This window comes from Myotis brandtii, unplaced genomic scaffold (assembly GCF_000412655.1).
Source record: "Myotis brandtii unplaced genomic scaffold, ASM41265v1 scaffold1956, whole genome shotgun sequence".
In the NCBI taxonomy this organism is placed as follows: Eukaryota; Metazoa; Chordata; class Mammalia; order Chiroptera; family Vespertilionidae; genus Myotis; species Myotis brandtii.
In genome coordinates this window covers 478,428-494,760 of record NW_005357294.1, presented here as the reverse complement: position 1 = coordinate 494,760, position 16,333 = coordinate 478,428, and the positions used below count along the sequence as shown (strand labels likewise).

Genomic DNA, 16,333 nt, shown 5'->3' with positions numbered 1-16,333 from the left:
CGCGGGGGCGGGGGGGCGGAGGACGGGGCTGAAAAGGCTGTGCTGGAGGAGTGGCTCCCTGCAGGCCCCACAGCACCCCAAACCCTTCCCGAAGGAGGCGCCCACTACACCTGCCTGCCCGTCCCCAGGGACTGCAGCGCATCCCAGACAGTCCCCATCCCAAGCTTTTCCGAGGAGAGGAGGAGGGACAGCCCGGAAGCTGCATTCCCAGGACAGTGTGTCCCTGGAGTGTGTCACCAGGGAGACACGGCTCCCAGGCACAAGCTCTCCCCCGCGGCCTGGCGCACACACACCAGGGCACCCCAGTGCGGCGCGCTCACCACACGCTCTGCGCTCACAGGAAGCGCTGGGGCAGGAGCTGAGGGCCTGTTACCTGCAGGGATCGAGGGTCCTGGAGGCCAGCGCTGAGCTGCTGGCCCTCCGCTCCTTGGCCTGCAGGTTCCGGGGCAGCTGGACGCCCACTGTGCAGCTGACGCGCAGCAGCAGCCCCGCAAACAGCTGGGGGTAGAGCTCGGTCACCGCAGGCCCGGACGCCGGAGCAGACATGACCTCGTGCAGCGCGCAGGTGGCCTGGGGACAGCGGCCACCTCAGGCTCACCCTCCCTTTGGGCCACATATAACGAGTGGAGGGCGGCCACTACAAACGCTGGGCCCTGCCTCCTAGGACCCAGACTAGCCCACCAGAGGTCGGGGGTGTGCGGGGACCCGAGGGCTGCCCAGCTGGGCCCTTGGGGTGGGAGGAGGTTCAGGAGCCGTGTGCCCACCCGGGCACGGCCCCCGACCATCTGCTCTTGACTCCTCAGCAGAGAAGAGGGAACTCTCACAGCTGCTTTACTGTTGAAATCGCTGCCAAGCCAGGTTTATTTTTTCCGAAGGATGAAACAGAGTGGTCTCCCTTGGGGACCGACACCTGTGGGGCCTTTACGAGGCTGGGCTCTGAGCTTGCTGGCTCTGGGGCCCCAGGCAGCTGCCAGGTGCCTTGGGGGGCGGTGCCCAGACCACCTGTGGGTCAGCCTGCCAGTGAGCCAGGGAGGAGCAGGGAGCGGGGCCGCACTCACCGCCAGGGGCAGCAGCGTGGCCACGCGGTCGGGGGTGCTGCTCAGCAGGAAGGCCCGGCTCTCCTTGAAGGGCACGTCTCTGCTCATCCTCTCCAGCAGCAGTCCCAGCACCTGGGCGCTGAGGCCGGGCTCCACCGCCAGCGCCCGCCACAGGGAGCAGGTGTGGCTGGGGCAGGGAGGGTGGTCACCGTGAGGCCACTGCCAGCCCCAGCTCCACCCCCCACATGCCCACCACACTCAGCTCCAGCCAGGGGGAAATGGTGCCCTGACCTCAGACCTAAACTCACACCTCCCCTGACCCCAGGGGTCCATAAACAGAGGGCCTCAGTGAGGCGGTGGGAGGGGTCCCGGGAGCATCTACAAAGCGTGCAGCACGTGGCTGAGACCAGGCACACGGAAGTCAGCCTGTGAGAGAAGCAGACGCCCCTGCAGTCGGGGCTCAGACGCACAGGAGACGGCTCTGATGTCAGCGTGTGTACAGAGGAAGTGACAAACCAAATACCTGACAGAACAGGAAACTCTAAAAACGGAAGAGAAGCAACAGCCCTTTAGGAAGAGGGGCAGCGCTGCTTGGTGGGCACGTGTGCAGCCTGGACGCAACAGAAGGGAGAAACAGGGACCTGGAGGATGGATGGGAGGAGCCAGCAGGACCCAGCGTAGGGAGAGGCCGCGGTGGGTCCAGAAGACGGAACTGGAGACAGGTCTACAGGCACTGACTCGGGTCCCAGGAGCAGAGAAAGAGACTGAAGAGAAGCAGGTTGAAAAGTGTCCAGAACTCAGGAAGCTCAGCGGTGCCCAGCAGAATCCAAGGACCCCTGGGCCCAACCCAAAACATGCGCAAGCCAGCGACAAGGGATGGCTCCTGCGCATCCAAGGAGCACGTGGCCCCTCAGACAACCCGCCAGTGAGACTCGGGCCAGAGGCGTCACATCATCTGACACAGCGGTCACCAACTGGTGGTCTGTGAGGGCCAAAAGGTTGGCGACCGCTGATCTCACACACACAGTGAAAGAAAACTTGCTAAACCAGAATTCCAAACGCTGCAAACAATAGTCAAGAAGGCAGCAAACGAATACATTCCAGGCCCTGGCCAGTGTGGCTCACTGGGTTGGGCATCGTCCTGTGCACTGAAGGATCCCTGGTTTGATTCTCGGTCAGGGCATATGCCCAGGTTTCAGCTCGATCCCCAGTGGGAGGTATGGGGGAGGCAGCTGATCGATTTTTGCTCTCACATCAATGTTTCTCTCCCCCTATCCTTTCTTCTTTCTCAAAAAAAAAAAAAATCAACTTAAAAAACACACCAAACTAAACAAAAACAAGTACATCTCAGCTGACAAAGTGCAGCGTTTTCAGCAGCAGACCCTCAGCAAGGGAGCCCTGGAGGAAGCTCTTCAAGTGGGAGGAGAGTGAGGGGCCGAGTTGTAGAGTGAGGAGCAAAACCTGGTGGCCCTGTGGAAAGACGCACACGCCAACCAGGATGGCGAGGACACACCCAGGGGACATGGGCGGTGGGCAGATGGACGGCCCATCCCCTGGCACCCGGGCGGCCACACACTGCTGTGGGAACAAGGGGGGATGCTGGGCCCAATAACATGCTCCTCATGGACACTGAGACCGACCTTCACGTGATTTCACGTCATGAAACATGCTCCTGATTTTCTCCAACCACTGATAAGTGTGAGACTCGTTCTTAGCTCACAGGCTGTGTAAAAACGGGCACGTGAGATGTGGGGTAGGGCCGCACGTGCCAACTCTGACCCAGGTCAGCCCATTCCTGTCCGAGCTGGGTGCCCACAGGACACCAAGTGACCAGAAAGGAAGAGCGACCGCGCATGCGCCAGAGACAGCACATCCCACGGGCTCCATCCACCAGGCCGCCCACGTCACCACGGGACCCTGTGACGACCTCAGGCTCCTCTGTGTAAGTGACGCCCCCATGAAAACTGAAGCCAAGGGATGGACGAAGAGCCACATGCAGACATGGACGGGCACCACCCCAGAATGGCCATCCAGGAGCTACGGTGACACCGGGCAGGCGGGTATGCACAGGGGCCTGGAGGGAGGCTCCATGCAGGCACCTCCCCTGTGCCCTCGTGGTCATTTTTAGAACGAGCACTGAAGGGACAGAGGCAGAGTATACAACCCCCAAAGCAACTGAGTGGAACAGATGACGTTACAGCTGCGTCAGCAAGATGACGAGGCCCTGAGATGGGAGGACAGAGGAGGCACCAGGCAAGCGACGGCTAAGATGCGCCTCAACGCAAACCCCTCGCCAGTGAGGAGAGGTGCTTCGCCAGGTGATGGCTGTGGAGCGAGCGCAAAAGCAAGGCTGACAGGACCCGAAACGCAAGGAGCACTGGGTCTCCAAGTGACAGTGGACCTCCATCAACAATGAAGCCAGCAAAGAAGGGAGCGCGGGCAGCAACGACCACCAATAGGGTGATGTGACGGAGGAGACGTGGGGAACAGGAGGACGGGCACCGATGGGAGTTCGGGAGCTGGGAGTGCGACACGGGGGACGGGAACCCCTTCCTGGCTCAGAGTGAGGGCCAGGCCCCAGGGTCTGCTCACAGATGGGGTGACACCCTACAGAGACAGGCCAGGAGAAGTGGATGGCACAGCTCGTGGCTGTGAGCCCAGGGTGCCCACTGAAACCTAGAGGGCAGGGTGTCTGCCCCCCCCCCCCCGGGCCTGGGGTCTTGCTGGCTCCCAAAAGGAGGCACCAAGTGCAGAGGCAGGTGTAAACTGGGGGCGCAGGTACCCCCGAGCCTGGTGCCCACCCCAGCAGCTGGTGGACACCTGGTACCTGTCGAAGGGCAGGGGGCTGCCCAGGAGGCTGGTCACCACGGCCACGCAGTGCTGGGAGGCCAGGACATACACGCTGTGCTGGGCGGACTGCAGCACGTGCTCCTCGCGGGTCTCCTGCAGCCTGGAGCGCAGCACGCTCATGATCTCGGGCACCTGTGGGCGGTGGGCGCTGGTCAGACCTGGAAGCAGGCAGCCCGGGAGCCAGGTGCTGTCCATATGGGGCCATGGGCGGGGGGCAGCCCAGGAGCTGCAGGGCCCCTCGTGGGGCTGGGGCCGAGAAGGGAGCCTGGTGCCCTCTGGATCTGTGTGGAGCACTGAGGCCAACAGGCCCTGACACTCTATTTAGGGTGTCCCAGCCTCAGGCGCTCTGACCAAGGAAAAGGCGGGCAGTGGGTGGGGATGCAGGAGAGAGAGGGGAGGCTGACGGATCCCCAGACTGAGGCTGGGACGGGCCCGGAGAGGGAGGGCCGTGGCCCCCACTGCAGAAGCCACCGGTGAGGCAACCAGAGCGAGGAGCCTCCTCAGGACCAGTGGGGCCCTGCTGGCCTCCAGCAGGCTCTGCATGGCCTCATCATTCTGGGTCCCCTGCCTTCAGCAGGTGCTGGCCCCGACCACAGGGACCCCCACTGCATGCTGCACACCCGGAAAACACCTTGGTCTGAGGTGAAAACAGGGGAGACAGAGCTGCGGGGACAGGGCTGCTGGCATACGGTGCACTCCACCCACCGCTGGGTCCTGGGCAGGGCTGGCCAAGCCACCTGCCCAATGGGACCTCGAGAAGGCGCGGGCGTGGCTGACGTGAACCCTCCCAGGCCAGGCCTGCCTGCTCTTCCATGCAGTGTGTGCATGGGGTCCCCTCTCAAAGGGCTGGTGAACAGTGACACCGCGAGTACAGAACGGGGACCAGCCCACTCTCCATGCCCCTTCCCAGAACCTGGGCATGGCATGTCTCCTGGACCCGACGCCTCTGCTCCCAGCTCGGGCAGCGTGGCAGGGGCTGAGCCTGAGCTGTGCTTCCTGCCCAGGCCTCCTCCCGCCTCCCCAACAGCTGAGGTGAGGAGCCTGCTGTGTGGCCGTCTTGACCTCTGTTCTTTACAACGTGCTCTATTTTGCGATCATGGGTCACATGTCACCTGCTAGAACCACATTTTCTGACCCGATGTCAGAGGAAGTGTCCAGGCGTCTCCTAGAGGTCCCCCTGCCAAGCTCTCTCACGCAGGAAGGGAAATGCGGCCCATGTGATCCCTGTGGGCACCAGGCACTAGAGGCCACGTCACTGCAGCTGAGGTGTCAGGAGGCAGATCTGCTAAGGATGAGCCTGGGAGTCAGGAACCCTGCTCGTGTCTGACCCTGAGCTGGAAGGAGATGGCTTGACAGCTTTCCCCCAGGAGCCCAGCAGCTGGCTCTGCATGTGGGGCGCCTGCCTTTGCCAAGAACGGGGTGGTGGGGGGAGACCCAAAGTTATAAAACTCCTAGAAGAAAATGGGGAGCCCTAACGGTTTGGCTCAGTGGATAGAGCGTCGGCCTGCAGACTCAAGGGTCCCAGGTTCGATTCCGGTCAAGGGCATGTACCTTGCTTGCAGGCACATCCCCCGTGGGGAGTGTGCAGGAGGCAGCTGATCGATGTTTCTAACTCTCTATTCCTCTCCCTTCCTTTCTATAAAAAATCAATAAAATATATTTTAAAAAAAAAGAAAGAAAGAAAATGGGGAAAGCTTTATGACGCTGGATTTGGCAATGGTTTCTTTGACACCAACAGCAAAAATAGACATGGAACACATCAAACTTCTATGTATCAAAGGACACAATCAACAGAGTGAAAAGGCAACCTACAGAATGGGGAAACATGCTTGCAAGTCATACACTTGGTAAGGGGTTAATATCCAGAATATATAAAGAACTCATACAACTCAACAACAAAATCACACAGCCTGATTTACAAGGAGGAAAAGGACTTGAATAGACATTCCTCCAAAGAAGACATACAAATGGTCAACACGCCCATGAAAAGACCAACGGTGAGAGAAATGCAAATCGCAACCACAGGGGAGCCCTGGACGCTGTGGGTCAGCGGTTAGAGCAGGGGTCCTCAAACTACGGCCCGCGGGCCACATGCAAATACAAATATTGTATTTGTTCCCGTTTTGTTTTTTTTACTTCAAAATAAGATATGTGCAGTGTGCATAGGAATTTGTTCATAGTTTTTTTTAAACTATAGTCCAGCCCTCCAACGGTCTGAGGGACAGTGAACTGGCCCCCTGTTTAAAAAGTTTGAGGACCCCTGGGTTAGAGCATTGGCCCGCACCCCACAGGATCTAGAGTTTGATTCCCGGGCAAGGGCATGTACCTGGGTTGCATGTTCAATCCCCGGCCCTGGTGGGGGCACATGTGGAGGCAACAAATCCATGTGCCTCTCTCACATTGATGTCTCTCTCTCTTTCTGCATTTCCCTCCCTCTCTTCCACGCTCTCTAGAAATCAATGGAAAAAAGTATCCTCGGTGAGGATTAACAAGAAGCCCACAGGAGAGGCCACTTCACACTCATCCGGACGGCTATAAAACAAAACGGGCCATAATCAGTGTTGGCGAGGACGGAGAGAAATTGGAACCCTCACGCACTGTTGGTGGGAATGTAAATTGGTGCAACTACTATGGAAAACAGGATGGTGGTTCCTCAGAAAATTCCAAACAGATTTACCATATGACCTGCAATTCCACTCCTGGGTATCTACCCAAAAGAACAGAAAACGAATGCAAAGAAGATATTTACACACCATGTTCACAGCCTTATTCTTAAAATAGAAGCTACGAGCTAGAAGCGACCCAAGTGTCTGTCGACAGCTGAAAGGAAAGACAGGACATGGGACGCTGTGAGTGCACTGAGGCCACCAATGGCCACTGCTTCCACCTGCCCAGAGCCACAGGACACCTTCCTACCGCTCACATCTGACCTGGAAATAAATGCAAAATAAAATCCAAACCTTCGCCCAGCAAACCCCGACTGTCACAGCTGTGCCTTCGTCCCAACCTCCTGCCATACTTCCCCTCCCAGGTCCTGAGGCCACCACCACCCCTGCCTGAGTGCCCGTTCCTCTCCAGCCTTACACCACACACGGCCCTTCTGCTGCTCATCCCCATCAGCAAATTGCCTGCTCACCCCTCCCTGAGAAGCAGACATTTGCGATACCCAACAGAAAACTCGTGTCCACAGGTATCACATACCGCTGCAAATCAGTAAGAAAGGCACAGACAACCCAGGAGACAGATGGGCCCAGCCTGCTGGCACGCTGGAGGAGCCAGGAAACGAAACGTGTGCAGAAACGGAACTAGAACTCATGGAAAGCCAAGGCACACCCACCAGAAAGGGGCCCACCCTCGCACTCTGGGGGCCACCTGATACTGGGAGCCTCCAACCTGCAGTCATTGTGGGGAGTCGCCCAGGCCAGTGTGTACCTCAGCGGCCTCTGGGTGAGCCCGCTGCGGGGCCCTCTATGCAGGCACCTTCGATCTCAGAGCCTGAGACCTCACCAGCTTCCAGCTCCATCCTCGCAGCATTTTGCTTCCCATTTCCTTTCCCCACCTTACTTTCTGAACAGAGTGACTTTTGCCAAATTCTAACCTCAGTCTTCACACAAAAGAGAATTTGTCCCTATTAGACCCGCAGGGAAAGGGGGCAGAGCAGGGAGGCCCCACTTACCCAGCCCCCGCCCCACAGATCTAGACAGACCCAAGGTCCTTGCCTAGCCACACCCCTTCCCGGACAAGCCCCGCCCATAAAACTCCGCCCCGCCCCGCCCCGCCTCACCTTCTCCAGCAGCATGCTGCCCCGCTCCTTCAGCAGGCAGTTGATCATGACTGTAGCCGCTCGGGAGCAGTTCTTGTCGGGGTCTCCCAGGCTCTCAAACAGGGTGAGCAAGAGGTTGATGAGCTGATCCGGCGGGAGGCGCTTCGCGATGATCTAGGAAGAGGGCTGTGCGTCAGCAGAGCAGAGGAAGGGCTTCCAGACATAGCACCTCTGGGCGGTGCCAGCGCCATTCAGCCTTCAGGTCCCTCCAGCCTCAACACCCTCTTCCTGGCCCTGCGCTGTCAGGAGCTCCTGCCGGGTGCCAGGGGCTGTGGCCCAGTCACAGAAGCCCCAACTCCCCACTGGAGCCTGGTGCTCCCATCCCTGTGCCCCAAGCCCACTGCCCTGTGCTGCACCCCGTCCAGCGCCCGGCACCCCGCGCCCACGATGCAAGTCCCTCCCAGCCCAGACCACGAGCGGCCTCCCTCTGTGGGTGCCTGCAGGTACCTGAGCGATGCTGTGGCAGGCGTGGAAGAGGATGGCAGGGTCGGGGTGCACAAGACCGTCTCTGAGGGTGAGGAGCCGCTCGGCCACGTCGTCCCGGTAGTCACGGGAGAAGCCTGCGGAGGCAGGAGGCACGTGGAGCTGGGCAGGACCTCCCTGGCCACCCGGGGCCCAGACTGCTCCTCATCCCTCCGGCACCTCTGCCCAGCCAGAGGCTCACCCTCATAGCCCAGCTGGAGGTAGAGCAGGGAGTAGACACAGCTCACGGCCTCCTGGCGGGTGGCAGGCCACAGGTCCGCACACCGTGGGGAGAAGAGGCCGACGAGGAGGCCCAGGTTGTGGAAGGGCACCAGGGCCTGGAGAGGAGGGGTGGGAGGTGCTGTGGGGACACTGGGGCGGGGGGCAGCCAGAGAGGGGAGCTGGGGCCCTGGGGATGTAGGGGGTGGGCAGGTGCTGCCTGTACCACTTAGGCCCAGCTGTGGACCCAGCTCAGACCATACACAGTCTACTGGGGCACCTAAGAGGGGACACAGGGCAGGGCCAAGCAGGAGACAAAGATGGAGCCCCACAGGCAGCAGAGGGGGCAGGGCTCTGATGAGTCCACCAACCCCCATGGGAAGCCCCCTCCCCCAGAGGGCAAATCCCACAGGGGAGGGAAACTGCAGGCCCCTTCACCCTCGCTGGTCCTGGTCCCGTTTTCCAGGGCGCTTTCTTCTCTCCTCAAACACTGAGCCTTGCGTCCTGCCCTGGGCCTTTCAACACCAGTTACGACCCCCAACTCACACCCCTCGGCCTTCCTGCCCCCTGCCCCCTTCCGGTCCTGGAGCCACCAGCCTGGGGATTTCAACTCACACCCCTCGGCCTTCCTGCCCCCTGCCCCCTGTCCCCTTCCGGTCCTGGAGTCACCAGCCTGGGGATTCGTGGGAGGAGGGAGGCTGGAGTGTTGGGCAAAGAACCCTGGGGCCCGCTGCTGCTCGTCTTAGCGAGGTCAGATGTCGGTTACAGCTGGACGGGGCCGCAGGGAAAGGGGGCAGAGCAGGGAGGCCCCACTTACCCAGCCCCCGCCCCACAGATCTAGACAGACCCAAGGTCCTTGCCTAGCCACACCCCTTCCCGGACAAGCCCCGCCCATAAAACTCCGCCCCGCCCCGCCCCGCCTCACCTTCTCCAGCAGCATGCTGCCCCGCTCCTTCAGCAGGCAGTTGATCATGACTGTAGCCGCTCGGGAGCAGTTCTTGTCGGGGTCTCCCAGGCTCTCAAACAGGGTGAGCAAGAGGTTGATGAGCTGATCCGGCGGGAGGCGCTTCGCGATGATCTAGGAAGAGGGCTGTGCGTCAGCAGAGCAGAGGAAGGGCTTCCAGACATAGCACCTCTGGGCGGTGCCAGCGCCATTCAGCCTTCAGGTCCCTCCAGCCTCAACACCCTCTTCCTGGCCCTGCGCTGTCAGGAGCTCCTGCCGGGTGCCAGGGGCTGTGGCCCAGTCACAGAAGCCCCAACTCCCCACTGGAGCCTGGTGCTCCCATCCCTGTGCCCCAAGCCCACTGCCCTGTGCTGCACCCCGTCCAGCGCCCGGCACCCCGCGCCCACGATGCAAGTCCCTCCCAGCCCAGACCACGAGCGGCCTCCCTCTGTGGGTGCCTGCAGGTACCTGAGCGATGCTGTGGCAGGCGTGGAAGAGGATGGCAGGGTCGGGGTGCACAAGACCGTCTCTGAGGGTGAGGAGCCGCTCGGCCACGTCGTCCCGGTAGTCACGGGAGAAGCCTGCGGAGGCAGGAGGCACGTGGAGCTGGGCAGGACCTCCCTGGCCACCCGGGGCCCAGACTGCTCCTCATCCCTCCGGCACCTCTGCCCAGCCAGAGGCTCACCCTCGTAGCCCAGCTGGAGGTAGAGCAGGGAGTAGACACAGCTCACGGCCTCCTGGCGGGTGGCAGGCCACAGGTCCGCACACCGTGGGGAGAAGAGGCCGACGAGGAGGCCCAGGTTGTGGAAGGGCACCAGGGCCTGGAGAGGAGGGGTGGGAGGTGCTGTGGGGACACTGGGGCGGGGGGCAGCCAGAGAGGGGAGCTGGGGCCCTGGGGATGTAGGGGGTGGGCAGGTGCTGCCTGTACCACTTAGGCCCAGCTGTGGACCCAGCTCAGACCATACACAGTCTACTGGGGCACCTAAGAGGGGACACAGGGCAGGGCCAAGCAGGAGACAAAGATGGAGCCCCACAGGCAGCAGAGGGGGCAGGGCTCTGATGAGTCCACCAACCCCCATGGGAAGCCCCCTCCCCCAGAGGGCAAATCCCACAGGGGAGGGAAACTGCAGGCCCCTTCACCCTCGCTGGTCCTGGTCCCGTTTTCCAGGGCGCTTTCTTCTCTCCTCAAACACTGAGCCTTGCGTCCTGCCCTGGGCCTTTCAACACCAGTTACGACCCCCAACTCACACCCCTCGGCCTTCCTGCCCCCTGCCCCCTTCCGGTCCTGGAGCCACCAGCCTGGGGATTTGTGGGAGGAGGGAGGCTGGAGTGTTGGGCAAAGAACCCTGGGGCCCGCTGCTGCTCGTCTTAGCGAGGTCAGATGTCGGTTACAGCTGGACGGGGTCCTGTGAAGACCAGGCACGAGAGCCCGAGGGGGAAAGCCTGGCCATGCACACACGGAAGGCAAGAGCCATTGGGAGACCTGGCAGATCTGGCCACATGAAGAATGAAAGCTTGGGCACATTTTTAAAAAATAGTAAAACAGCAAGAGAAAAAGCCTACAATCACCCTGATTGATGGAAAAAAGGCATCTGGCAACCTCGTCTGTGCTCCTGATAAAAGTCCTCATTAAGACCTTGGCCGGGTAGCTCAGTGGGTTGGAGCGCCGTCCCGAATGCCAAGGCTGCAGGTGTGACCCCTGGTCAGCACACATGCAAGCAGCATCCAAGGGACGCAGAAATCAGTGGGACAACAAATGGAGGGCTCACTCTCTCTCTCCCCTTTTCTCTCTCAAATCAATAAATTTCAAAATCAAAGTCCTCATTCAAATGTGTGGATGTGTGGAGCATGAGAAAGAGTAAACGTGCCCAGCAGGTCAAGCCTTGGGTTCAGCAGCGAAACTTCCCAGGAGGGGGTGTTGTCTCGTCGCGTCCCCAGCGTGCTGGACGGAGAAGGGACGAAGGTGCAAGTACCAGAGGGAAAGCCAAAGCCCCAGCGTTTGAAAGGGGATATGCAGCCTGGGACGACCATCTGAGAAGCACAGGAAACTGGCTAAAAGCTCATCACAAGTAACAGAGGAGTCTTGCAAACTCCAGTTCCCTCCATAGCAACAATCAGCAGTACTTAGGCCCCTGAGAACAGTGACACTGACAACCACCGCTACCCTGGGGCGGGCTGGAGGCGCCCACCCTCACCGCCGCTGCTGGCGCAACCACTGTCATCGGGTTCCGTCACAACTGCCACAGGAGTGCCAGGGCTGTGCCACAGGAACCCCAAACCACCTGGATGACGGCCTCGTAGGACACTGGAATTCTGGGAGAGCGCACACACGAGCTCCGAGTGTCTCACCAAACACTGAAATGCACACGCTGGCTCTCAGGCTGCTCCAACCACCCGCGGAGCTGTCCCCGTCTCCGCCTTTTCCAAACATCCCCTGTGGTCAGCTCCGTCTTTGCCTACCTGCTGCTTCTGCCTCCAAAGCCCTCATCTTCTCCTCTACACCCCGCTCCCCAGCACACGTTCCCTCACTCGGGGACCATAATACACATCAGTCCTGGGTGACATGTGGGCTCCGTCAGACTGAACTCCGAGTGGCCAGCCCCGAGGACACTCCTGGCCCTGATCGGCCTCTGTCCACTGTCGGTGTGGGATGAGCCTGGGGTGGGGGCTCGATGACAGCCGGGAAGCCCGCTGAGTGCTTGGGGACAGGCGGGCAGCCGACGCAGGCCCCAACCATGGGATCCAGGAATGGGACGGCCAGGAAGGTGGGGGCGGAGTGTGGTGGGGGCAGCTGTGTGGTCACTGCCTGTTACTCACACTGACGTGCAGGTGCTCCAGGAAGAACTGCAGCAGACAAGCGCTCAGGCCCAGCGCCCGCACCCGCTCGTAGCCCCGCGGGGACTTGATCCACGGGCTCAGGTGCTGGGGAAGATGGGGGTTTCACACGGGTGCCCAGGGGGACAGCCCAGGAGGCAGGGGCCTGTGCGCAGTGGGCAGGTCAGCGGCCCTGCCAGGCCACCCTTCCAAGCTTCAGGGGCCAGCAGGCCACATCAGGGTGGGTCACCACAGCTGCAGCCTGTCCTGCTGGCCTGGATCACACACATGGCCCCCAGGTGGACCCAGAGCAAGCTGGGCCTACAGAGGGAGGGGTGTTCCCAGGGAGGGAGACAGCATGGCCACCACCTGCCATCCCGGCGTCTCGATGGCCCCAGACGATCAGAAGCTCACATCTGGGGCACCTGCAGGTCTCTGCGTCCCAGAACCATGAGATGAAGGAAATTCGGGAATGGGCTCCAGGCCCATCTGGGTGAGGGCCCACCCCACCTGCACACCTACCCACAAACCCCAGTTGCAGAAAGCACCAAATGGCCCCTGCGCTGCCCTGGGGCAAGGCGGGCCCTGAGAAACAATGGAGGGTTGGCTGCCAGGTGCCCACTCCCCCGGACAGTGCACCCCATTGCACACCTCCACCATGAGCTGCAGGCCCTGGGGGGTCATGTTCCGCCGAAGGATGCTCCTCAGCAGATCCTCAAGGGCGTGCATGGTGTCCAGGTACAGGAACTGGAGGGAGGGAAGGGGGCGCCGGCCCACCAGTGACCACACCGCCCACCGCAGCCTCTTCTCTGCCCCCCACAGACATGGGCGGGGGCAAGGGGCACATGGAGATACCTCCTGGGGGCCACCCTCCCCCTCGGGCTCGGGCGGCACAGCCATGACGCTGTGCAGACAGCTGTGGATTATGTCCGACTGCACCTGCTCTTCCAGCTCAGGCTCCAGGGAGCTGAGGGGTAAGTTAAGGGTGGGGTCTGTCCAGCCACACACACCCTCACGTGACCCTGTGCCCTCACCCCAGGAGCCCATGCCCAGAGGAAAGGATACACCAGGTGGGTGCAGGCGAGCATGGCCTTCTTCCGAATGGGTGTTCGCAAGGAGTCTGGGGGCTCTGCCTTGATGAAGTCCTGAGGGGCAATACGTGACAGCCCTGAGCCAAAGCACCGGCTCTCCTCCCCATCCAGCTCCCATCAGGCTGTGCCAAGTAGGTGCTGGGCCCTCACTGCACATGCCCCAGCCTCCCCAGACCCACCTCCCCTCGTCCAAGTCAGCGCCCTGCAGCCACCCCAGGCACGCCAGACCCGTGCGGCCTCACCATCATCTGGGCCACCAGCTCCGCCTTCCTCGTGAAGTGGAAGGAGCCGGCCTGCGCACTGCTGCAGATGGCCTGGCACACCATGCACACGCTCTGGACAAGGCACAGCTGCAGGCCCGGGTCCTGCAGGGACAGCAGGCTGCAGGAAGCCGCCGACACCTGCTCCCCAGCCACTGCCCCTGGGTCCACAGGGCTGAGCCCATAAAGGAGGCTGCCCACAGCAAGAGGCCAGACCACACGCCCCTGTTCTTAAGGGTTTGTCAAAGCCACAAGGACAAGAGGGCGCCTGTGAAGGCACCTTGAGGCACTCAGCTCCCTGCCTGGCCCAGGCCCTGAGGCCCCTGGTCATGGCCGTGGGCAGGCCCTACAGGCAGATGGTGAGCTCTGTCCCATGTCCCCTGCATCCTGTGGCTGGAAGGGCCCCCGAGGTGGAAGGAGGAAGCACACCCAAGAAGAACCCCACCAGATGGGGATGCCCCTGCCTGTCCCACCAACTGGCCTCTGAGGGTTTGGGGAAGGTAGTGAGGACAGCTGTCCAGGGGCATGGGTGGTGCCCCCCCACTCTAATGGGCTGAGGGGGACAACTCTTAGGACAGCCCCTCCCCCAGCAACCCTAGGAGAACAGAGCGTCTGTCTTTGAGGCGAGGGCCCGGTGGTCACAGAGGGGCTTCCGGGTTAGTGCCAGCGGTCCCAGCAGGAAACATGTTAGTGAGGCCAGAGGCCACTGTCGCTGGCTCAGAGCTTAGCCTTTTCCCGGAGCAGCTGTGAGGCCGGCCCGGTGAACATCGGGGAGCGGAGCCAGGAGAGGGACTGAGGTCTGCAGCTCCCTGCCCTGCCTGCCAACACTACTCAAGGGGCAGAGGCCCTCTCTTCCCACTGCCATCCAGGGCCGGGCCAGAGTGGGGAGAGGCTGCTCCAAGGTACATGAGGGCGCCCCCCTGGCTCCTCCCGTGAAGCCCAGCCCAGCCCAGCAGAGAGAGAAAAGCACAGTCCACGCTCATCTCCTACACACTGTACCTTGGTCTCTACCTTTATTCCCAGAACCTGAACAACAAAAAGTGAGAGGCATTAAAATGTGCGATGCCAGGTCGTGGCGTCAGTGCCCGCCCTGGACGCTCGCCCTGTGCCCACCTTGGTGCTGAAGCACTGAAACATGTTCCGCAGGATGTCGGACTCGGCCCTGGCCAGCACCAGCTCGCGGGGGGCCTGCGCCGCCACATGCCCGTAGCACAGGATCAGGGTGCCCTTCACTTTGTCCACGTCGTTATCGCTCCGGTCCTGGGGGGTGGGGGACAGCAGGCCTCAATCACACAGTCAGCCCCTCTGTCCCATTCCGCATCCCACACCCCACACAGGAGGCCTCCCACGCAAGCCCCAAGTCCCTCTGGAAGAAGGCAGGGCTGCCAGCAACATCAAAGGCTTAACCAACCACACCAGCCCTAGGGAGAGCCCCTCCATTGGGAACAGCAGGACAAGCCAGATCTAGGCTCTTTGGGCACCAAGGGACAGAGATCAAAGGTCTGAACAGGGAACAAGGTGGGAGGGTCAAGCAGGAGGAAGCCGAGCCAGGGTCTCTTCTGTCCTTGGGGCCTGCCCACACCTACACACACTCAAGTGTGGGCCGGCCCCATGCAAGCAGCCCAGCCCTGAGAGCCTGTGACTGGGACAGGCCTCGGGTGCAGGCACCCAACCCTCCTGTAATTGTTTTGGCAAGAACGCAGCCTCTACCGGCCACCAGGGGGCAGAGATGAACAGACAGCCAGGGGAGGCGGCAGCTTTCATCCTGCCACCCAGACTGGGGGAAGGCTGGGTGCCCCTTGTCACTGGCTGAGGGGGAACCCACACTCAGTTGCCCCACCCACAAGGAAGCAGAGGCAGGATGCAGCTCCCCACCCCACCCCTGGCCTGCAGGGAACCCAGAGCCAAGCCGCCCCACCACCCCAGACACTAGAACCCAGGCCAGTCCCACCAGACCTCCTCCCCGGACCGACTGCTGCACCTTAAAAATGTTGAAGATGCCGATGGATTTTCTGAACACATCCGACCTCACAAAGTCCTCCAGCTGGGCCAGGGTGTCGTCCAGGTGGGAGATGGCACAGATCCCAAAGCAACAGGCCAGGCCCTGGGGAGGTGCATGGGGCACTCACACCGGGCAGGGACAGACAGGGGCTTGGGGGTGAGGACAGGAGGAGCATGCATTATGCATGCACACTGCACACACCATAGGGCTGCATCTGTGCACAGCACACACGTATGCACTCACACTCACTAGTGCCTAAGGGAGGACAGTGAGCACTGCCAGCCAGCCGTGGGCCCAGGGCTTTGGGGGTGGGGGGGGTGCTGGCACCTCGCGCTCGGCCTCCTCCTGGTATCTGGCTGTCTCCAGCAGCTCCTGCAGGAGTTTCCTCACCACGTCCTTACTGGAAGCAGCACCCAGGGTGGTCCCCACACATTTGTACAGGAAGTTCTGCAGCAAACCAGGGCGTGCACTGTGCGGGTGCCGGTGGAGGGCGGCCCGGCACTGCCAGCCAACGTGGGAGGGGCTGTTGGGAACCCGTGGTTCTGGCCACTGCCTGAGCGGGGAGTCTCCAGCCACCAGCCACTATGAGGCGGCTCATAGGCCTTCTCTTCTCAGCTCTGCCAGAGCCACAAGGGCCCAGAGGTGGGCTCAGGCACCAAGTGACGCAGAATCTAAGCCCAGGAACTTGGACCGAAGGACTATGCCCAGAAAACCCCAGCAGGCTATTCGCCCCCACTTTCCCAGGGCACCTTCTCTTGGACCCCTCTCATATCTTCCCCTTGGGCTTCCTCCCCCCACACACACCTCCTGGGTTTCCTCCCCCCCGCCCCCA

General features: G+C 61.4%; 1 protein-coding gene across 4 annotated transcripts in view; it reads right to left on the bottom strand.

Annotated features, from left to right (window-relative positions):
• The window catches only part of MROH1 (maestro heat-like repeat family member 1), a 45,121-nt gene that overhangs the window by 5,081 nt on the left and 23,707 nt on the right, over positions 1 to 16,333 (bottom strand). For 3 of the 4 annotated variants that reach the window (XM_014538660.1, XM_014538658.1, XM_014538661.1), the window contains 15 exons: positions 15,829 to 15,948; positions 15,481 to 15,603; positions 14,613 to 14,759; positions 14,499 to 14,525; positions 13,482 to 13,604; positions 13,214 to 13,293; positions 13,004 to 13,115; positions 12,800 to 12,895; positions 12,152 to 12,256; positions 10,020 to 10,155; positions 9,803 to 9,915; positions 9,317 to 9,469; positions 3,865 to 4,019; positions 1,059 to 1,224; positions 374 to 570 (listed from right to left, as the gene is read on the bottom strand). In XM_014538660.1, the coding sequence (XP_014394146.1) occupies positions 374 to 570; positions 1,059 to 1,224; positions 3,865 to 4,019; positions 9,317 to 9,469; positions 9,803 to 9,915; positions 10,020 to 10,155; positions 12,152 to 12,256; positions 12,800 to 12,895; positions 13,004 to 13,115; positions 13,214 to 13,293; positions 13,482 to 13,604; positions 14,499 to 14,525; positions 14,613 to 14,759; positions 15,481 to 15,603; positions 15,829 to 15,948 (1,853 nt within the window). The remainder of the gene's footprint in view (positions 1 to 373; positions 571 to 1,058; positions 1,225 to 3,864; positions 4,020 to 9,316; positions 9,470 to 9,802; positions 9,916 to 10,019; positions 10,156 to 12,151; positions 12,257 to 12,799; positions 12,896 to 13,003; positions 13,116 to 13,213; positions 13,294 to 13,481; positions 13,605 to 14,498; positions 14,526 to 14,612; positions 14,760 to 15,480; positions 15,604 to 15,828; positions 15,949 to 16,333) is intronic. The other variant, XM_014538659.1, reaches the window with a different exon arrangement.